This window comes from Labrus mixtus, chromosome 24 (genome assembly GCF_963584025.1).
Source record: "Labrus mixtus chromosome 24, fLabMix1.1, whole genome shotgun sequence".
In the NCBI taxonomy this organism is placed as follows: Eukaryota; Metazoa; Chordata; class Actinopteri; order Labriformes; family Labridae; genus Labrus; species Labrus mixtus.
In genome coordinates this window covers 1,449,632-1,473,330 of record NC_083635.1, presented here as the reverse complement: position 1 = coordinate 1,473,330, position 23,699 = coordinate 1,449,632, and the positions used below count along the sequence as shown (strand labels likewise).

At 41.5% G+C, this 23,699-nt stretch overlaps 1 protein-coding gene across 1 annotated transcript; it reads left to right on the top strand.

The window, feature by feature from the left end:
• Positions 1 to 1,214: 1,214 nt before the first annotated feature.
• On the top strand, positions 1,215 to 22,469 carry LOC132959589 (transmembrane protein 47-like). The gene is made up of 3 exons (XM_061032715.1): positions 1,215 to 1,924; positions 14,284 to 14,424; positions 17,963 to 22,469. Exons 1-3 carry the CDS (start codon positions 1,696 to 1,698, stop codon positions 18,139 to 18,141), a joined length of 549 nt encoding a protein of 182 aa, XP_060888698.1. The 5' UTR covers positions 1,215 to 1,695; the 3' UTR covers positions 18,142 to 22,469.
• The last annotated feature ends 1,230 nt before the right edge of the window (positions 22,470 to 23,699 follow it).

Below are 23,699 nucleotides of genomic sequence, written 5' to 3'. Positions count from 1 at the left end.
GTGGATTGCGTTCATTATTCTTCCTCTGAACGTCAATTAAAGGCCTGGGCGCTCAGTCAGAAATTAAAAATGTTCTTGATAGAGTTGCAGTTTGTTTCCAAGCATTAAATTGACCTCGATACACGTTACAAACAATAAACAAAATAAATCTCTAGCTGCAGTTTCATTGACGTCTACCGGTGCAGCATCAAAACAGACATATTCCTTCATTATTTAGTAATACGCTCTAAAAATAAAAAACACTTCCTACCATTCAGCTTTGATTTATTTCATAGAGGTGAATGTTTTGGAGTATGATTATGAAGCATTTGTCTGAAGGGCGGTGTGTCTCGGAGATAAAACAGTGCCAGGAGCTATTTTCTTATTAAATTGTGAATAACTTATGTGAGGTCCGTTCATTAAGGCCTCCATAACATAAAAACGTCATCCCTCCATCTCTTTCACCTCTATGTGTTCTCCCTTGCCCTCTCTCTTCCTCCGTCTCCACTCCCCCGTTATCATCGCTCATTATTGTCCTGCTGGGGAGTAAACAAGGCCATCTTTTCCTCTCCATCAGCCTCTCCATCCCTCCTTTCTTTCCGCTTGGATAAACACATGGATGGCTCTGCCTCCCTAAACCGGTTCACCTCTGCTTTCCAGGCCTCCTCCCACCCCAACCCCCCTTTCTGCCTGTCTATGTGTCTCCTTGGTCTCATCTCTGACTTTGTCATTAGTATGCAGAAGAAACAATAATATTCCTTCATGTGGCTCCCACTTTCTGCTGCTGCCATCACTGTGGATGCTTTATCTTTCCCTCTCAATATTTATAAATAGGTAGGGATTATTCTAAATGATGGAGTCACCTTCCATATTAGGATATTGGATTTAAAATCAAGACTATGTTACTTTTAAAGAGTATATAATGTTGGGGTGCTGCATGGTTTTGCTCAGTTGGTACAGAGGCTATTTGGTGCATGTCATCCCCATAGACTAGATAAGCATGGAGGTAGTCTCAGTGACATCATCCACTGGTTTCTGAAGTAGCCTTTCTAAGACCAACGATTGCTGTTGCCATATTGAATCGATGACGTGCCTGCCTGTCAGTCAGATCAGCCACTACCCAAAGCAGTCCTATTTCAATTTTTTTAATAAAGGAAGTTTTATTTTAATTGTTAGTTACTGAAAAGGACAAACCTGAAAGGCATTGAATGCATTTTATTGTTTTTCTTGTAGTCATTTTTGCCTTATAGTTTCATTTTAAAGTATATTATCTAAAAATGTATGATAAGCTGACTTAAACGTAATATATGATCTAGCAGTCCAGAGAAAATGTGCATACTTTGGTTGGTGGCCAATTAAATGAACACTAAATTTCGGGGATTGGGACTGGGGACCTCTAGTTTTAAATCCTAACTACGCCCCTGGAAAAGCAGCGTTTCTTCTTTTTCATCCCCTCCCTCTCTTTAGGACCATGTAGCACCTCACTGATCCCTCGGGGCCTTGACGTCAGTGTTGTATACGGTGGAGATCTCCTGTGCGCGGCAGTGGTGGAGCTCACAGGCGCAGCGTCCGAGCAGCGCGCAACGCAGGGCGGCTGCGGCGTGCGACAACTCTCCGCTCAGACCTCCCCGCCTTCGCTGACTGTCACATATCCACACACCATCTGGAAGGGATACACCAACACAAACCCACCCATTAGCATCCTCCTGCCCCGCCATGTCGTCCGCTGTCACCGAGACGGAGGAGTCGGCGCGCAGCTCCCCGCTGACGCCGCTGAAGCTGGTCGGGCTGGTGTGCGTGTTCCTGGCGCTCTGCCTGGATGTGGGAGCCGTGATGAGCCCGGCGTGGGTGACTGCCGACGACCAGTACTACCTGTCCCTGTGGGAGTCCTGCTGGAAGCCTGTGAGCACCGAGGACTGGCAGTGCAGCAGCACCTTGGGCTCAGGTAAAGTCACAATGCATGTGCTCATACATTCATCCATCATCTGTCCTGTCCTGTGCACACTTCACAGCATACAGGGTAGTTAGAATGTGTCTTCTAGCGAACAAAGAGTTGTTGTGAATGACAGCAGGGAGTGAGGCTGATGATGATGATGATGATGATGAAGAAGGCAATGCTTCCTCACCTCTAGGAGGGCAACCCTGGATAAAAATGCAGACAATAGTGTGTTGACTCTACAATATATAGAAAGATTTTGTGCTGATCAGTGCATTGACTCCCTGCTGCTTCTAACCAAGCATAACGAAGCATCATCCTGCCAACCAGTGACACCACTGGGATCTCCATATTAATTATTGTGGAGGTAAAGTGAATGCATTTTTCCATACCTCCAATGCACTATGAATGATTTTTTACTTCTTTGAACTTTAAAAGAAAATTAAATTATAAACAAGATACTTTGAGTCGTTTGTCTAATCTGCATCAGACGCACCATTTCCTATCTCATCCCCTCCTTTCTCCCGACACAAAAAAAAGCTGCAGATGTGCCTTTTTGAGTACACACTGATGCATGGCAAATACAAACCCTGATGTTAATGGGTGCACAAGTGGCTGCAGCTCCTTCAGGGATGTGTTTGAGGAGAAACAGAGGTGGATGAGCAGAGAGGATGAGGGCGACGTCTGTCCCAACGAGATGGACAAGCGCCGGTTGGCTGCAAACAGTCTATATTTGAGTGGGAGAATAAACAATGAGTTGATAATACAGACAACATAATGGGTTACTCCGTAATGGGGAATGGATTTAAAGTTTAAAAATCCTCTGGTTTGAGCTTCTTTCTGCTTTTCTTTGTCTTCTAGCAATCCGTTTAAATTAGATAAGCTTCACCTTTATTGTTATTGCACAAGTAGAGAGAGTAGAGAGTAAAGGGAGTAGAGTAATATAAAGGAGTAATCAGGTATACAGTATGTGCAGTAGCACTTAGATTGACACAATGTGTAATGAGGGTGAGGAGGAAGGACTCTAATGCAGATCGCTTAAGGCAGACTTGCAATTTGTGTATGTGTGTGTATTTGCAAGTGTACATGCAGGTAGTTGTGTCCAGAATCCTTGGTTATTAGTGCTGCAGCACTGCTACCACCTTCATTGTAAAGTATACCAACTCTCCCGGGTGTTGCACCCTTGACTCAACGCTTAATTCATTCATTTGTCAGCACAGATAACCTGTCTCTCTCTCTCTCTGTTTTTTGTCCTTCCCCTTCTTTTGTTGTCTGGAAGGCGACCCTGTTGTCACACCCAGGAGAGATCTTTCAGTTTTGGGTTTGGGGCAGAAGAGGGGTTGAAGATTGATGTTTGTTTGGTTTCAAGGGAAAAGAGAGTTCATGAGCGTTACTTTAATTATTATCTATCTGTCTGTGTGTCTGTCTGTCTGTCTGTCTGTGTGTCTGTCTGTCTATCTATCTATCTATCTATCTATCTATCTATCTAAATATTACGTCTCTGCATGTCTGGGTTTGTGTGTATCTGTAAGAAATTCAATTTGTGTGTGTGCGTGTGTTTGGCAGAAGGGGAACCTGGGTTTCTGTGTGTGAGTGCATGACTTTATGTGTGTGTGATTTTTGTGCCAATAAGAGGCTACCACGTTGAGCTGACCTATTTCTGGACAGTCTCCTCTGAAGCCCGGCTGAATATTTTATGTCACACTCTGATTTCTCTGTTGTTACATCTCCGTACCTCCTCTCCTAGGACCTGCACACACTCTCACACACACACACACACACACACAAATTCTCATACACGCACATACACACACTTGCTGACACATTTTATGACCACAATTTTCAGTGCTTTCTTTCCCTTCACTTACACACTCACACACACCCAGACTCTAGGACTTCCTAATTAGATGTCTTGGCCGGCGACAGGTGTGTTTCACCTCCTGTGTGTGTGTGTGTGAAACATTGCAACACACACACACACACACACACACACACACACACACAAAAAAAACCATTGATCTAAAAAAAAGAAAATCCGGCCGTGCTTGTGCCAACTCTCTTGGCTTGTGCCAGCAGCGGGGACAGACCAAAGCAGCAGTATCTGTTAAATTAGCTTGTTCCTTTCGTTCATTGTGATCTTCTGTTTTTGTTATAATGTAGAACTGGAACGATTGCAGCAGGACAATTATCTTTGAACCTTTTCTGATTTAGAAAGAGGAGCTAGCACACTGTTGAAGTTAGATGTTGATAATGAATACTTTGTCATAAGAATGCTTAAACCTGCATGGTAACCATACGGTTCAAAAAGGGCAGGTGGGGCATTGGTTTAGCTCAGTGGTTGGAGCGTACAGAGGCTGTCGCCCAACAGACTACAAAGTATTTCACTGTCATTGCCTACCTTTCACATGAGGTGAGAACGGTCAAGACGGCCTGATTCTGGTCAACCCCTGAGTTTGAGAGTTAAAGTTGAAATTTTGTCAAAAACTGTTCAACTTTGCCGACACAAAGCAAGTCAAGGTGGATTCTACTGAAATGATGTTACTGTAATGTGACTTCAAACATAACTCATTACAAAAGAATCAATTTAATTGTACACGTTTATACACAAGTACGCCTATAAATGTCACGCTGTCTTTATCAGCAATCTCTCTGTATGTTTCCCTTACTACCACCATTACCAAGTTTCCATTGCTATTCTCCCTTCTCTAGTGCCATGCCAAAAAAGTGAGACTTTTCTTACTATTTTGTCCTAATGACTCCAGTGAATCAATCATCATCAATTTGAGCTTAATGATTGAAATGAAGATATACGACTTAGCTGTGTTTAGCTGTAACATGGTCCCAGACATGGAACGACACAAGGTATGCCTCTAAAGGTGACTAAGACAACATCCCCCAGCTCCAGTTAAATGCTCTCATCTCTGTGTCGCTGCCTTCCTCCCTTAACAACAAGCACACTGCTGTAATGTATGCACAGAAAGATCATGTAATACTCCAATCAGAGTATGCAATCTTTAGTTCACAACATGCAGCGCATAGCATCCAATTAATTAGACTGAGAGGGATAAACAAAGGCATAAACGATGATCCTGCTGAGCGGATTGGAAGAGAACGATAGTGCAGAAAACAGCTGTAATAACTGGAGTATAAAAGTCCTTGTTCCCTGATACAGGTGCTTTTGTAATCTTTATTGTTATGAGTATCTGGAGCACATTTCAGCTGTGCGCAAAGGCCTTCATACGAGACTGCAGTTTCACAACAGCAATCTTACTCGGCCAGACATAGTAACATGGGATCTATTAAATGAAACGTATTATAGATTTGACAGGAAAGGATGACAGAAAAAGAGGGAGGAGACGGAAGGGGAATAACATGCAACAAATGTCCCTAACGTTTATGTCTTTAGACAAACCCAAGACATTTGAATGATTCTGAAGTCAGTCTTTGGAGGGTTAAATTAAATCTAATTATATTAAACGCAGACCTTGGCTGACGTGAAGCGGCCACGCTTGGCTGCTTTTCAGGCGTTTCCCTGTTATTATGTGCCAACTCTGATTTTTTTCCCTGAGCTTTCACAAAAATCCCAGTGAGTTTCTTAGTCATAATTGCAATTTGGATGTCGGCATAAATGCTATTAAACTAGAAGGATAACCATAATGTGAAGTTCACACAGCATTAACCCAAGACCACCAGGGCACCCTGATTTGGGATTCCTGTCATGTCAGGAGAAAATCGGACCTTCACTTCCTTCATATTACAATTAAAGGGCTCAAATAAGGAATGTAAACTTTGCATACAAGAGAGCTGTCTAGTAAAATTTCTGAAAGAAGTTGGGGTTTGCTGATGTGTCAGGAAAATTCAGTGAGTTGGTGGGGTGACAGTGTTTATATCCTGAAACTGATGCACTATTGGTTAGATCTTCATGGATGTAATGAAGCTGCTTCATACTCTTCTGTTTGCCTGTATGTTCCACTCTTTCACTGATACTGTGAGTAAGTCCAATCACACATGGCATTGATGTAAAAACTGATCATGTCGGACTCTTTTGCTTCGTCTGTCTCTTGGATATGTTGTGAACATGACACGGACTGTGCAGATAACCTGAAAAAAAGTGAAAAAATAAATGTATATTGGACCTAAATCTTCAGCGCAAACACAGCTCCATAAGAGGCTCAATGTTCAGGTTTCAAGTCCTGTCATTTTATTCCCTGTGCTGTGTCTTACATTAGAAAACATTCAGAAGAATTGTCTTCTAAATGATGACAAGGTAACTATTAGTCAAGGCTTCAACACTAAATAATCATCAAATGTTGTGTGTTAGCATCCATAAATACGTTTTCATCCTTTAATTTATTACTTTCCAACCTCGCCACTGTTCACCTGCGCTAGCCAATAATTCTTTATGCACACAAGATACCAGATATCATGCCAAAACCCCCAAACATTTACTCACCAGAATACCACAAACCCATCACTTCAACATGTACGTGTCATATTAACTGTTAAAAAAAAGGGGGTTAAAGGATTTTTTTGCAAGTGCAGAAACTTCAAAAGCTGACATCCAAGATCATGACAGCTCCGAGCAAAATCCTGGAAGTGAATTCACCCACATTTGACAAATGGGATATGCTGTTAGATGAAAAATTTTGTAGTGGGCGTTTGGCCTTATAGGCTGACATCAGGGAAACTTTAAGCTGTCAGACACACACACACACACACACACACACACACACACACACACACACACACACACACACAAACACTGCACTCAGTTGAAAGGTGTCTGAACCTTAAAAAGTTACACCTCGATTTCTACCTACTGTCTTTCTCTCTTTATTCCCATTTTTCTCCTCCCTGCTTACATCATCTTGTCACGCTGAACCTGCTCATCATCTTCATCCCTCCTGTTGTTTCCTTTTCACATCGCCCTCGTCTTGACAACACTCCTCCCTATTTCCTTTGTAGTCCTTCAACTTCCATTTTTGGCTTTTTCCTCAGTTGAATGAACAATCAGCTATTTTTTGGTCGCTTTTTGCCATCCAAAAAAACTACTACATGTAACTTTGACTGAAACCAAAGTGCTCCAGATAGCTGAGAACAAAAGGTGTGCTGTTGCTGACAGAAGGTTTGTCATTCACCTGACCTTGAGAAGAGGTTTCCCATGGCTCTCTCTTGGCATTGGTTATATTCTGAGATACTATTGCAATGTTTTTACTTTTTTCTAACAATATTTGTGTGAGTGCTTTTGCACCTTTTTTGGCCACTTTACACTTTTAAGAAACACATGCTCACTTTAAAATAATTTAGAGCACAACAATGTCAGTTTGGACTTTTTTGACCCAGATTCAGCCATCCCTTATTGTGGCAGATTTAAAATCAGTCACCATTGAAACCTCTATAAAATGTTGCCTCGTCGCGCTCTGCCCCTCTCATCTTTCTCTATCAGCGTATCGATCCGTCTGTAGCTTTCACTCCTCTGGCCTTTTTCATCTGAAACCTTAAATGAATTGTCTTTTTCTCGCCTGTTTCTCTTTTTTCCATCTCCTCTCTGTTTGCTCCTCGTTCCCTCTTGTCTCTTTTTCTCCCCTCCTTCCTCCTTCAGTTCGCTTCCTCTCCTCCCCAAGGGTTTCATTGTTACATTTCTAATGTTAATCATTTTCCCTTTGTAATTTCAGCCTTCCCCGTCTCCATCTCTCCTTTCCATTTTCTCCAGGGTCAAGTCTCTCCCCCTCTTCCCCTCCTCTTTCACCCCTCCTCCTCCTTCTTCTCCTCTCCTCTGACTCCATCTCTCCTCTCAGTGAGCTCAGCCCCCTGAGACGCCCGTTCTATTTGTAGCGGCTGAACGAGGAATGGGAAATGATGTGGCATTCAGTTCTGTGGCAGGCAGACAGACAGGGGAATAGCCGGGGACCTGCAGCTCCTACTTGCCATCCCCAAAACATTCGCATAGAGACACACACACACACACACACACACACACACACACACACACACACACACACACACACACACACACACACACACACATACACTTTTTTTCTCTCGGGGCATGATGGGGAAAAGGGTATTCATGTGCCCAAACACACATAATCCTTTTGGTGGATGCAAATCAAGCTTTCTTCAAAGCATATATGGTATCGCAGCAGCAGCATGTGACGGCATAGAAAAGCACAAAAAGTCTAAAAATAAACAAATTCTACTTTATCTAACGTCTTTAAAAGAGCAAATTAAAGTTTAACTACAGTATCTCCTCTGGTATTTACTTACTGTTCCTATGTTTGTCGAAAATAAACCTCCTGTGTTTACATTTAATTAATAAAATATTAATAACATTTCACAAAAGCAAATTGAATTTCCCTTCTTGGATGATCATTTTCGGCAGGCTTTTCTACTGTATACATGGTCACCATGTCTTTAGGTATATGCAGCGCCACTGCATCAGTGGTAGATTTCCATCTCTTTCATGTCATGCGTAATGCAATGGGGAAATGATTAGACAGATATCGTCTCCTTTTCATCAGTTGTTTGTGGGCTGTTAGTGGTCTTGAGCATCTTGTAGTGAGACACATTTCTCCCATTCGGATGCATGCCTCTGTTTGAGATGTTGAAATAAATTGGTCGTGCTGCTGGCCTGCTGCCTTTATTTGCAACAGCCTCTGAACAAACATTGCAGCAGACTGTGGTTTGTTCAAGGTCTGACGCCCCAAAACCAACCCAGTTCCAAATGACTGACAAGACTTTCCCATTTCTGGGAACAGGGGAGGAGGGTGTGAACTAGAGGAGCCCAGAAGGAGCGTCGGGGAAAATCTAGACTTTCATTTAAAAATAGTCCGAAACTGCAAATAAGAATTAATCAATAAGATTGATTTATCGCTCAGCCCTTCCTTAAATGGTGCTAAGAAAGTCCACACTTAGCAAACACAAATGGAATTGTGAGACTCGCTTGTCAGCCACCAAACTTTCCTGTGTAAACTGTGAATCTCAGCAGTTCAGTAGCTCATAAAAGTCAGTGATGTTACAGTACATCCTTGTGTCAGCATTTCATGAAGGCATCTTCACCACCAGCTGTGCCAGAATTACACAGGATTCTTTGTGTGATCCTCTGCAGACAAGAGGATGTGAGCAGAAGGAAACACAAGTGAACATTAACCGGGCGTATGTATCCACAATCTGCGGGGATTTCTGCGTTGTTTTAACTTTATTTATTTCCTGCGGCAGTGGTTCACACAGAGCTCTTGTCTGCAGCCATCTTTGAGTCTCCTCTTTGTTTTATTTTTTTTTAATTGTTGAGCAGGTTAACATTTAAATGGTTGACTTGATTTGGGCATTGAGTACAATATTATAGATCTGGGCCTTTGCTTTGCTGGAGCTGGTTTGCAAACTGGAGCAGAGCAGGACTTGTCAAGCTTACATGATGTTTTATTGTGTGATGTATACTGTGAAATATAGGCTGAGCCTCTTTTCCAAGTTATAACACGTTGTAGTGTTAGACTTAATGCAATGATTGAAATGTTTGGACATCTGACAAAATACTTAATATATGATTCTTGATTTTACATTTGCAGCTCCAGGACTGACAGGTTGTGTTAAGGATACATGAATCCAAAGTAGAGCAGCTAATCAGCATGACAGCTTGGAGTGGCTTTACAGTAAAGAAAACCTGCGACAGTTCAGTGCAGTAATCCTGTCACAAGGCAAACAGTCACATTAGGAGCAAGAGACATTTCTCACAGCACAGCACAATGTGTGTCTGTGTGAGAGAAACTCGTCAAATGTGCAAGTTACACACATCAGAGTGTGTGTGCGAGTGAGAGGAAGAGGGATGATTTGTACGGTGCATATGGAAAGTTATGCAGTTTCCTATATTTGTTACCATGTCCATGAAGGAATTTGGAAAATGTAAGTCTGCCACAGTGTGAGAGAGAGACAGAAAGAGGGCTTTGCATATTGTATGCATATAAAAGATAAAACAGCAGAGAGAGTTTCACAGTGAAAGCTGTGTTTGTGCGGGCGCATGATTTTTTTTGCAGCAGTTTAAGTGACTGTGAGACAGAATAGTGCCAGTTACTGAAGATAAGTATATCTTATTCCAACAATATATATAACAAATACCACTTTAAGTGATGAAAAATGACTTGCCTTATGAAGAGGAAAACAATCATGAGGATACATCTTAGATTCAGTTTCTTAATCATATCTTTAAAGTGGTTACTTCTGTAGTTCTTTAAAAGGCATCAATATTAATTTCAGTCTTCTTTTTAAACCAGTTAAAAACTCCTAACAGGAGCTTTAGTGTATAGAGGGGTCAAACACTCCGCTGAAGGCAGCTTAATTGATAAATACTTGCAAAATGTCACCAGACACAGCAGATGAATGATCAAAATAAGTAAGCTATAGCTAGTGAGAGAAAAACGATTAATCTAACGTGTCAACAGTAACATTGAAATGTGGAAATGACAGAAAAGTGGGCAAAATGGTCAACCCTAACTGTTAGCCTGAAAGTGGTGTATACGGTTTTATGGTCCCTTCTGTTTCTAGTGAACGTGATTTAACCATTGGTTAGTCTCACATAACACCTGTTTGATTAACGTGCCTCACAGAGTTTGGGCTAATGAAGCTCACATGAACACATTTCCAAAGTTCAGTGTGCTCCAGTGAGTCCACAAGAGGACGTCTGCATACAAGAGAGAGATGTAATTTCACATGAACTATTGCTGAGGACATTTGTTTTCCCTTCTGATTGTTTTTGTGATGCCTTTCGGTTTTGTGCCGACTTGTGATTGGTTGAGTCTGCCTCCACAGACTGAACCTGCTCCATGCTTGGAGGGAGGTTAAAAAATGAATGAAGGATAAACCACCTGAGCCTCCCGAGAGCCTTGTTTCACCCTCGCCTCCACCTCGCTGCATCTCTCTCTCTCTCATCTCTCATTCCGCTCCTGTGTACCTTGTTACGTCGCTTCTACAGGGCAACTTTTTGGGCAACTCTCACGGGGGCAACAGAATTGCTTAGATGTTGTTGGTTTTGCTGAGCTGACTCCAGATTTTTTTGCCTGAAGTGCTTCTCCTAAAAAATGAAGCAAACAGATGCTAACATGTGCAGACAACACCACACGGGCAGATCAGACTCAGGCTAGAAAAGAAAAATTGGGCCTTCAGGTTGGAATACTTTGGTGCTGTTTACTGTTGCTTTGCATTCCTGATTCAACTTTGTGTTTGCACCAAAGATCTATCTTTCTATCTCGCCTCTCTGCTCTCTTCATCTTTAATTTCCTCCTTCCCTCCCTGCCTCCCACTATCCACCTCTTCATCTCATCTTTCACCTCTCTCTTTCCCTCCCTCTGCCTCTAAATCTCTCATCTTTCCTTATCTCGCTCCTTCACCATCCATCTTTCATAAGGTTTTTTACCATGCTAGAGCAGTAAATTTAGGCATCGCCCGCATTTACACGACTCAAACAGCTGTAAAATACAAATAAATTCACCTAAATGTCCCTGCAGTGCCTTGTATCTGTACTGACAGCTGACACTGTTCATTGATGTTTCATACAGAACTTTTAGTTTGAAGTTTGCTTTCTGTATGTCCTCAAGGACTACAGATTATTTAATGAGTAATACAGCACTTTCCTAGTTTAGCCGTGTTGTACAGAAATAGGTTGTTACAGCAGCTTACATGAGCCCGGCCAGTCTGACAGCATCAAATCTGATCACAGTTTGTGCCCAGACAGGTGGAATAAAAGGTTTGAAATGGTCAAATGTATTTTCTCCCTCTGAGCCAAGATGGATTACATGACAAGTTGTGTGTATGTGTGTGTGTATGTATGTGTCCAGCCCCTAAACACCCAGTCACATATAAAATAAAGAATTTTCATACTGCAATCCATCTTTTCCACTTAAATTCACTGGATCAGTGGATTAGCTTGTGCTACATCTGCATGATGTTTTTCACATAGAATTCAAGATGCTAATTTTGGCCGACGACCAAAATCAAGACAGCGCTGACCTTTGAGCGAAAAGAAAGTTTAAACAGAGGGGGCTGATGTAGCTTATAAGCCCTTTTTCACCATCCAGTTTTACTTTGAGGGACACTATAGTCTCAGTTTTGCAGAACAATAACATCTGAGGCCACTAGTGGCAAAGGCAGACAAACTATAGTTCATGCTAAACATGCGTTTGAGTCTTTGTGAATTCATCTCCTTTGGAATATTGAATGATTGTGTCATTTCCTTAGTCACATCAGCCTTCTAGCTGTGCAATTATTTGTCTTTCCATAAGTCTGAAAATCTACAAGCAACATCAGTACACAATAATCGATTATGTTCTGTCACTGCATCGATGCAGAATCATCCACTTCTGAATCGCGATGCATCGTAGAAACAATTCATTTACACACCCCAAAAAGCAGGCTCTTAAAACTCACCTATAGAAGGTACACTTTATCCTTTCCCCCTCCAGTCTCCTTTGTTTTTCCTCCCACCTCTGCTCTTCTCTCTATTTTGTGTTGAATTCCTATCTGAATGTGTCTTTTTATATCCACCATTTAGGCAACCGGCTGCATCTAAAAGCTGCCTTACCTTCTGTCTTTGCACACCTTAAGTAGGAAAACAAAAATACTCAAATCTTGAGTTTGACGTAATGTAGGGTACTACGTTTGGGGAGTGTCTTTTGATGTGACAGTGTATCTGTGTATGTGTGTGTGTTGTGTGCGTGCGTGTGTGCTATTTCCGAGTGCATCTGGCCCCGGTGCTTCCCTATATATAAATGTGGACAGATTTTTGATAAGATGCCAGCAGAGCTTTTTAGCCGATGCTTTTTGTCAGCTCAGGTATTCTAAGTGCTCTCTCTCTTCATTACTTTTACTCAGCGCTGCTCCGTCTCCAGCCCCATCACGCCCTCCTCACCTCCTCGCCTCCTCCTCCCTCTCTTTCCCTCGCTCTACCTTCACCACTCTCTTCCTCCTCTTCCTCCCCCCTTTCTTGACATTTCTTTTTCATGCTGCCCTCTCTCTGTCCTTGTAACATAATGCCTGGCCACTTTTTTATCGCCCATCACCCTCTCCACACATCGTCGCCACAAAGACCTCCTCCTACTCTCACTCCAAATTGTCTCTCCATTTTTTCCTTGATTCACTTTGTTTTTTCTTGATCTTATTACACAGTTGTTTCTTCTCTTTCCTTTGTTCCCTTCCATTCTTTACTTTCTTGAATCTACCTTCTTTGTTCCTTTGCAGGATCTTGTCCTCCTTACCCTCCCTTTTGTATTTCTTTCATCCTCTTTTCTCCTTTACTCTTTATTCATCAAATGTGCCCTGACTTTATCACCTTTTCTCCCCATATCCTTGCTTACTTCTTCACTTCATACCTTTCTTCGTACCTCTTTTCTTTTCTGTCCTTGCTTCCTTTTCTTTATTGCCTTTAAATTCTTTTATATTCTGCTTTTCTCCAAACTTTGTCTATACTCTTCTAGCTTCCTTTATCAGTCCCTTCCTTTCCTCTTCTCATCTGAATCCATTGATTCATTCCCCTTTCTTTCTTTCTTTACTTTCATTGTCTGTAATTTTGTCTCTCTCCTACATGTGAAACATTGTTTCACTTTAACAACCATCTCTCCTTTCCCCCCTTCCATCTCCTTCATCTTTTCCTCTCTAATTCTAGTTTTCCCCTTCCTTCCTCCTTCCTTCCTTCCTTTCATTGTCTTGATTTTATTATTTTTCAAACTTTATCCATTCTTTCCTCCTTTACTTCTGTCCTAACTTCTCTCAGCTTTCCTTTCATTGTACATTTTTTCATCCTTCTCCTGTCCTATTGCCTCTTTTCCTTGCTTCTATGATCTTTAATTCACTCATCCATCTTGCGTCTCTCTCTGTCTCTTTTTTCCTTCATTTTTACTAAAGTTCATTCAAAACTGAATCTTTCTTTCCCTCTTCATTCCCCTTCTTTCTTTACAGTTAATACCATCTTTTCTTCCACCTTCCGTCTTCTTTCCACATTTTCCTCTCCATATTCTTTTGTTCCCCCTATTCCCCCTTTTCAGTCCATCACTTTCTTTTATTCCTTTCCTTCCATCCCTGCTCTTCCCTCAGTCTCCTTCTAATCAACATACTTGACGATGAATATAAAATGTCAAATAAAATAATATGTCTCTGGTGGCTCCGTCTCTCCTCCGAGGATGCCCTCAGGGTCGAGCATTCATTGTAGCCCTGGTGTGTGTTCACTACTTTGCATTTTTTTCATGAATATTCTCTAAATGTTTTTATGCAACATGTTTCTCAAACACTTTCTCTGTCAATCTTCCTTTATTATATGCCTCCTCCTTGCTCTCCATCTCTCATTTCTCCTCCTTTTTACCCCACTTCCCTTGTTTCCTTTCCAGACTGGCAGGTTGCTACGCTAGCCCTGTTGCTAGGGGGTGGAGCCCTGGTGCTGATGTCATTCCTGGTCGCCCTGGTTGCCGTGTGCATTGGCACGAGACGGCGCTTCTACGCACCTGTCGCCTTCATGCTCTTCGCTGCAGGTCAGCACACACACACAATGAACTGTTGTCCACACACACAATGTCATCAGTGCTGGGTCGAAGGCCACACACTCATTATGTGCTAAAGTACACACACCTAATGACACACACACACTTAATTAGCCAATTTAGACAAGGTAGCTGGAAGGTTGCAGGGTAATCACATTGAAAACTGACATGCATTTAAATGATAATCCTTACTTACTCATTCAATAGACACACACACACATTTTCACACTGACACACACACTTTTCCTCTCTCCCTCAAACTCATTTAGAGAAAATCTTATTTTTATGAGTCTGGCCCAGCAGGGTCGGAGCAGAGCGTCACGCCTGTCTGTTTAATTTCCCCAGCCAGCCCCAATCTCCAGTTGGACGACTGTCAAGTTCCCCACGTTGTCCCCGTCCTCACCTCCAAGAATAATTAGAAAATGTCTCTTTTTTTGGGGCATGAAGTGCTTCATTTTGCAAAGCGGGGTGTGTTGCCTGTCGGATGTGTTTTTGTGCAAAGTACAGTGGTGCGATTCAGCACTAAAGCAGAAATCTTCTTAACTTAAAGGGATGGTGCAGAGATTTACAGAAGCTCTGCGGAGTGGGGGTCGCCTTTTCCTACTGTTACAGCTTGTGTGGGCAGTGGAAATGCAACAAGTTGGAATTGAATATCCCTATTACACTGTATTTGTCTGACATTTGACTGCTCATTTAAATACAGCCACTTCGTATGCTGTAATGATTGAAAGGCTTTTTCTGTCTTGAGCCTCGGCAGAGCAAACAGAGAGTCTGACATTTCCAGCTTGAATACATAAGAAGGTACAAAGTCAGAAGTGTGACCCAGGAAACTTGCATTTAAACACTTTCTTTAATATTTACCTAATGTCTTTAGTATAGACATATAAGAGTCTCCTTCAGATAACGTGATACTATCGGTGCAATGACTTTAGTTTAAAGAAATTCAGTTTGGTTTCTGAGAATTGATGTTTTTTTCTGTGATGTTTGGCAGGTGCCTGAATAGCTAAGCCTCAGCTGCAATTTCTAAATAAAAAAACTCGCCTCAGAGGCATGAATCAGAGCTGTAGCAAATTCGAGTCATTTGGGAACAAAGCACTTAGCTGTAAATGCCAAAATTGATCCATAATTGATACAAAAATGTGAACAGAACGGTTTAGGACCAAATTAGTTACTGCGTCCCATAAGGATACGTCTGACTTCTTCCCATTGTTTGCACACGCAATGCAACGCCATTTGAACTTCTCTCCTTGCTGCAGCGATATAGAGGTGTACTCTAGGGCATGTCTATGCAGTATGACATCACTGTTGATGTGCTAACAGATGCAAAAAGGTAGCATCCGGCATCAGCCACCACATGTTACAAAAATATGACTTTTCAGTCTGTCATTTTCTTCCTGACTTATACCTCTGAGTTTTCATTCTAGAACCAGATGTTTTTCTCCACATTTGCTCATCATTTGTTGTAAAAATGATGAAGCAGGGAGAGTTTCAGATCCATGTGACCTTCGGATGTGTTCCCACTGCCAGTCGCTAAAAGATTATTTTCAAAAAACGACCACTTACAGATCTTCCGACTCTCCACTCCCTTAACTTTTCAGAATTCTGCTGAAACACAGGGGATGATCTACAAAACTTCAGCTTCTCGCTTGCCATTTGTTTGAGGATTTACTGTTCACTCCTTAGTGCTGTACTATTGGCAGCTCTCCCCTCCTGTTATCAGCTGCAACAAGGACAAGGACAACCATCCAATAAGGACATAATAAACGTCCTCTTTTTTTAAGTATAATCTTGAAGTTTTACTGGGAAGTCTGCCTAAAGTGTGCAGCCATGCTAGCCTGAAGGTCTCTTCCTCAATTGGGTACTCTTTCATTAACAGTTTGAATAAGATTATTTATGCATAGTCATTACAGTGCAAGAGATATTATCAAGCAGTTATTGCTGATTATAGGGTTCCATTGAGCTTCCTTTTTTCTTCCTAAAGCCTGTGTCAGAACCAATCTTGCACAAGTTTTTGAGACTGAAATGTTCCGAGAATTTCAAAGTCCTGGTCAACGCTAACATCTCTTTGTTTGCTACATAAGTTGCAGCAGATTGCAATTGCAGTTTATAAAGGATGACAACCTTCGGAAAATAGAGAGATATACAAGGGTTTTCCTAAGGGAACTGGAGCGGGTCTTTAAAAGTGGATGATGTTTGTCATTTTGAGCGCCATGGAAGGGAACTAAATGTGCCAAATCACTGAATCAACTTTAGAATATTAAACTTTGCTTTTTGAAAAAGTCCAAATGCACCCTTTTGATTCAACACAAAACAAGCATGAATAATTGAATATGTTGTTTACGATCCTGCAAAACAGAGATGAGTAAACTTTTAACACTTTACAAAAAGAAAAAGAAAAAACACAAGCTGTCAAAATGTATTTACTTCACTCGTGATTGGACATAAGCAACATCTCTAAATGACATCTTAAAAGCCAAACACAGAGGCGTTTGTGTGTTTTGGGACTCTTAGGGGACCCTCAGTTAATCATGGAACACATACACACTTCCTCACAACCAGCTTCCTCTTCAAGGCTTGTTATTCACACCCTCCGTGTTAATATTTGCATGCTTTTCAGATTTTAAGCAGTCCGTGTTTTGTTTTTTTTCTCTCATGCAGGAAAGTGCCAGAGCGTGTTTGTGTTCCCGCAAGATGAATTGCCTTTGAAGGAGTCACGATTGATGTGTTCCCCTTTGTTCCACTGCCATACATATCTCCTCACCCCCCCCCCCTCTGTTAAAACAGCTATCAGTTCTCCCTCCATCCTCCTTTTTTCACCTTCAATCATCACTTTATCGCTTTCTTAACTCGTCCCGTTTCCTTTGACTCTTTAGTCACTCTCATCCTTTTCCACTGTCTCATTACCCCAGATCATCCATTCTGTTTTCCATGACCATCCCTTTCTTTACTTTCTGTTTGATTTGTTTTGTTTTTGTAAAATGTGCTACATGAAGCAAACAGCGCTAAATGACAGCCTCTCTTTCCAGACCCAGTCAATCCTAATCTGTAATATTATTCAAGTTATTTATTACTGCTTTAAAATATAAAAGAAACAAGTGTAGGTTTAATCTACTTTTGCTAAAAGAATGACATAAAAACCTCAATATTGACCTCCTTATGCATAGGCTAATGAAGCCTTGCTAGCTTTAAATAAAAGAACCATTCTTCCCTGATGACTCACATATTTGAATGAATGTACAGCTGTTCTTTTAGCATTGATAAATTACAAACTACATAAATACTTTCAATATTAACAACCCTTCTGCCTCTTCCAGCTGGAGCCCATGTGGGTGTCTTGCTGAAATAGCTATGCTAGATAAAAACACTGACTGTTTTATGTATCATGAACTTGCATGATCTAGTTTCTATGCTGACTTTATAGAGAGGAAGGACCTGCAGCAGTACCACAGTGGATTATATGTGTCCTTGAGCTTTTGCTGTAAGTAATTGTATTTTACCTTGTATTTATTGTCTGCCTGTGTCCCTCCAGTTGTCCTCCAGGCCTGCAGCTTGGTCCTCTACCCCATCAAGTTCATCGAGAGCATCAACCTGAGGATCTACCACGAGTTCAACTGGGGCTACGGCCTGGCCTGGGGGGGGACCATCTTCTCCTTCGGCGGGGGAATCCTCTACTGCCTCAACCCCAAGAACTACGAGGAGTATTACTAGCTCCGTTTCAGGCCGAGAACCCTTGAGTCATCCGATAAGAGAGGTATTCTGGGGGTTTAGGGCTATTTTATTTTAATGGCTCAATTTCCAACAACTGTAGGGATTACTTGATAGTGGACAGAGCCAATCGCCACAAGCTTCCCTGAAGGGGATATTCATAGGGTGAAGCTGGTGGCCGGGGGATTTCTTTTCTTGCCTCAGTCAACAGAAGTGTAAGCGCTGAGGTTGATGGGTATTTGAATTTACAGCCCCAACATCGGTTCTGGGGGTGGGGAGGAGTCTTATTAGTTTATTCCTGGGACTTGTGACACACCTGGGCAAACTGACAACCCTGCAGTAACAGCGGATGGAGCTTTGCGTGACAATGCCACCTTTCTTCTTTCTTCCCTGTGAACTGCACTGCAAGAACTGCTCTTAGTTTGTCACAAGGAACAACCCATCTTATCGACTCTGTAACTGAGGAAACAGGATGTCAGACTGGGAGGCTTTTTCTGCACGTTAACGCACGCATGCACATGCAAAGGCTGTGTACCTTCACCTGTAAACATCAAATCCTCGGGTTGGACATCTCTGAAAATCCAAACTCTTGTCTCCTGCTTCACCGGAGCATCATCCTCATCATCGGTGCATTGTGAAGAAGTCGTGGCATTTTGTTTGTCAGACTCCTCTGGAGCTCTTAACTTTTCACAAGGACGTGGAAGAGGATCAAGCGTTACTGTTGCGCTTCATAACTTTTCATAAGACAGATTGATTCCTGTGGGTGAAGGCAAGCTTGGGGGAACAAAATAAAGACACCCGCTCAATATTCTGTTATCGACCCACTTGTCTGTAACCACGGTGAGCCACAGGGTGTGCACATGCAGCTGTCATGATTGATTAGCCATGGTCAGAGGTATGAGACAGCACTGCGCTCAGCTGCCTCCGAGGGTCTGCTAAATTTTCGATTCCCAATGAGGCGAGTTTCTCCACCATGACGAACGAAGCATCCTTCCTCATCTCGTCCAGCTCCTCTGCTTTCTGTTTGTGGAAGGGAGTGTCATCTTTGACCAGACAGATACGGACTCTCAGTGGACATCAGAAGTTTAGGAAAGTAACGATCCACAGAAACACACTAGGGAACTGTGGCTTTACTCAACACTCTTTGGGGCATTTAAACAGTTTAGTCTCAAAGTTAAAGGGGAAGTGTTACCTTCAGCTTTAAGAGGCTGACATCTTGAGTTAAGGGAAACATCCAAGCTCACTCCCTCTTTGCTATAAACTGCCGTCCATGGGTCTAAAGTCCAATACTAGAATGCAATGATAATGCATGTAAGACTGATTACACATTTCAGTAAAAAACACTGTTCAGTATTGTAAAGGGAACAATCAAGATAGTCAGATGTTAAGTTAAAACTCATGGTAACAGGTAACAATGGCCTAACCCCTAGTATGAGAGGAAAAGCTTAATTGTGTGCATGTAAACATTGCCACTGGAGATGACTATTTATAAACCGGATCAGTGTATCTACTGAGAAGTTCAGGCCACAATTCATTAACATCAAACCGCCGTCTCCTTGTCTACAGTAAATGTCAGGGATCAGCACTGCGCCCAGACTGAGCAGATTGGTGAGAAAGCAAGTCTGGAATACACGTGTTGGCACAGGGAAAGCAAATGTCAATATCAACCAGTGTCAAATGTCAGTGGGACACATAAACTGGGAAAACGTGTCAAATGGTATCATTCATCACAGCTTTAACACCATACATAAAAAGATCATCTGATTATCATGCTTTTGAATTGAAACGCTTTTTTATCTCGTTTCCATCAAAACTCAAGTTGTGCAGATGTTGAGGATGTGCAATGTCTGGTTGTGGTTGTGGATACAGAAAGACACTTTCAAACTTCTGTACTGGTTTTAAATAGTGGATCAGACCATAAAGCAGGTAATAATTCTAAATTTGGCTTTGATTATGCAAAAAAACCCTTCATGTTTCCTCTCTGCTGAAGTACAAATTCAACTTCCTTAGTGTGCTGAATTACTTTCCTCACCCTTTGACCTCCTCTCTCCCTTCAAAACACATTCTGTACATTTGAGATGACACAGGCAGCGGTATGCTAAATAAGATTTCTCTGGCTGACATTTTGAAGATAGAAGCGGCGGCTTCTCTGTGCTCTCTATTGTCACATATTTACCACGGAGCTGTCGAGCAACCATCAAGTAAAAATAGGATCCGGGCTGCCTCCCTCGCCGCCTTCTCAAATTGTCGAGCCGTGCATCCGCCTCACGATTCACGCAGCTGACAGAAGTCCATTTATGTTATATTAACTGACATGATGATGTTTACCACAGAAGATAAGAGAGATTTCCTGTGTTGTTGATGCAGATCAGCTGTTTGTATTTTGCAGCCCTGCCTGTCACTTCAACTAAAGTGCTTTTAAAACCATCTTATTGGAAGTTAACAACTGAGATCACTATGACTGGAGTTATCAGATAACGCTTCGGATATCAGCCTGCAAATCACAGTGCGAGTCATAACAACTTTGTGTTTAAGTTGGACTTTGAAATAAAATGACATTGTTATCGGGGTTCTGGATATGAATGTGTGAAAGATGGTTATCAATGAGTAAGAGTAGTGACAGCAAAATTAGCCTGTCAAGTAGTTAAGGGAGCAGAAACTAGCTAAGGCAGAGCCAAATTACAACATCTACAAAGTCTATCTATGCTTTATGCATATTATAATAAACAGTTCCTGCTTGGGTACAACACATTGGAGTAATTGAGAAAACATTCAGTGAAGCTTTTGTCTATATAACCTCTGAAGAAGACTTTGTAATCCCTTAAATTTGTGTACTTTCCCCTTGTTAGGTCATTGGTACCCTGAGTGTACAAAAAAACATTGTAATTTGCAGGCTGTCATGTAAATCATCTCTTCAGAGTAACCTTGTGAGAAGGATGTAGTGGAGGCTGAAGCCACTTAATCTCACTTTACAAGCCTTTTCAGGCCGACATAAACCTCATGTTGTAAATCCACAATGTAAATTATATTAAGTAGTATTGAACTGATGGATGTATTCTGAAAGCAGGGTCTTCTGAGGGGCAAAACTATCCTTAAAGTCAATGCTTTTACGAGGATTTGTTTTACTTACAGCTCTCACTATTACAGCCATTATTCCATTAGTCACAGCGGCTCTGTGGGTCAGCGTTCTCTTTCTAGCATGTGACCCAGCTCATGGGTATTTCATCAGTCTGAAAGATGTCACAGCTTCATCGTGTTCAGTGGTGGGGCTCCAGTTAATCAGTGTTTAGCTTCGTCAGGTCACCACATTTTCTGTTGGGTCACTGACGAAGCTTTTTTTTATCACCTGACTCGGTGTGTTGTTCCTTCCATGCGTGCAGAGTGAAACAGAAGTCCCAACATAATGAGGAAGTGCCGAAGTAGAGATCATCACCACCAGTATGATATTTGATATGACCACTACTGTATTTAATACTGTATGATCACAGCTTAGTGAAGGTGTTTTTGCTACCTAGAAACGTCTCTGTGCTTTGGTGGTGTAGAGGAGCCGTAGGTATAAACTCTGTAACAGACCTGGGTTAAAAATACGAAGGAATAACTCCCAACACACCATTAAATAAAAGTGAAAGGACTAAAATAACAATTGAAATACATGAATACAGATGAACTACCAAAAGCAACTTGCAAGCTAAATCCCCTCTAGTTTGAAATCTTCATTTCTTCAGGTATTTTAAAATAATGCAGCTGCTGTTATTACTGAATCTTTTCACCATGATTCCTTCTGCATTTTCAAAAGTATAGTGCAGCAAACAAATGTTGTTTGACTGCTCATCGCTGCTTCCTTCAGGAGCCAGCAGATGCACTTAAAGTTGTTTTGATTTCTTAATTGGGAGCGGAAATTAATGTCGCGTCAATCGCAATTAACGGCCTCTGATTCTGAATGACAATGCAAATATGTTTGCACCAGTTTCTCAAATGACCTACATGCTTTGATTTTTAATGAAGCACTTTAATGTGCCTCTGAGTAAATCATTTTATTTGTGTGAGGCCCCTCGGTGCTTTATATCTTCGGGGACCTACGTGAGCTTGACGACATGCTTGGTAAAAAAACTGCCCTTTAATATTATAATTATCACTTGTGGCCCCAGGGTGTCTGACCCATGCTAATTCCTTGTATGTTTTAGCTCAGGTCTGAGTCGTATTTATTAGCATTTATTTGGTTATTCATTTACTGATGAAAAGTAGAGGCTCGTAAACAGAGACGGCTCTGTTTTATGCATCAGCTCCCAGTAGGCTGGAGAGAAACACTGTCTAATGATGTGCATAGGGATTTAGGTGTGTGTGTGTGTGTGTGTGTGTGTGTGTGTGTGTGTGTGTGTGTGTGTGTGTGTGTGTGTGTGTGTGTGTGTGTGTGAGTGAATGACAGAGGAGTGTGTGTGTGTGTGTGTGTGTGTGTGTGTGTGTGTGTGTGTGTGTGTGTTGGCATGCTTTAGATGCCATTGTAGAGATGTCAGTAATCAGCATTTATCTCTTTGTACATTGGCACATTAAAGCACTCAACAGAATCTCTCTCCCTCATTTTGTTGTCAAGTCATCTTTCTTCCTCTTTTTAATCTCTACTCCGCTCTGAAATGATTCCTGTCATGTTTATTTTGCTCTCAGTATAATCCCAAACAGAATAGAGATCTTGTTAGCTACATTAAGCTCAGTATCCAGCACAGCAATGCTCGGAGGTTTCCAGGTAAGCTAAGTTAAAGTTGTCCAAAAGGTCTGATCTTCATGGAAATGGGAAAGCCCATTAACAGAGAAGCAATTAAAAACATTCATGGGACTATCTCTGAAAATAAAAAGGTCAAATCATGTGGATAAGATGTGTCTTTGAAACATATTTATACTTTTTTTTTAACCTTAAAACTTTTGACACTTAATTGATGCCATTTGTCGTCAATTAAGTGGAGGACATATGTGCTTTTAAGCCGGTGCGAATTGACCATGTCAGTAATTTGTAAAGTAGAACTTCAGGACAAATTGCCCACCATACTGTATTTCATCAAACAAAGAGGAAGAATAATCAGATAGAGTTATTGGATTCAAATCAAATGCAGTTATATGGCATATGATATGGAAGACTGATAGGAGGTACACATGCATTGTACTACCAGAAGATACAAACAAACCCTGAAGGAAGAGGCTTAAATTTGCATGAGATGCTCTAAATTAGGTGGTCTGAAAAACAAACTTTGAATTAAGTTAAAAAACACAGCTTTTACTTTTACACCGAGTGTTTTCAGTGGTGGTTCTTACAATGAATGCTCCAAATTAACTTAATAAAGCTTCTTTCTTTTACATCCACTTACCAAGAACTATCTCTTGCGAAACCCAGATTTCTCCTTGAGGAGCTCTAATTTTCCCTCATTATCTGAACGAACACATTAGAGACTATATCTGCTGCCAGGTTCTGACTTTCAAGTGTGCTCTCAAGGCCTTGTGTGTAAACACTCCTTCTGCCAATTACAAGTTGTAGTGCCAGTTTCTCTATGGAGGAAACTCTCCATGGAGTC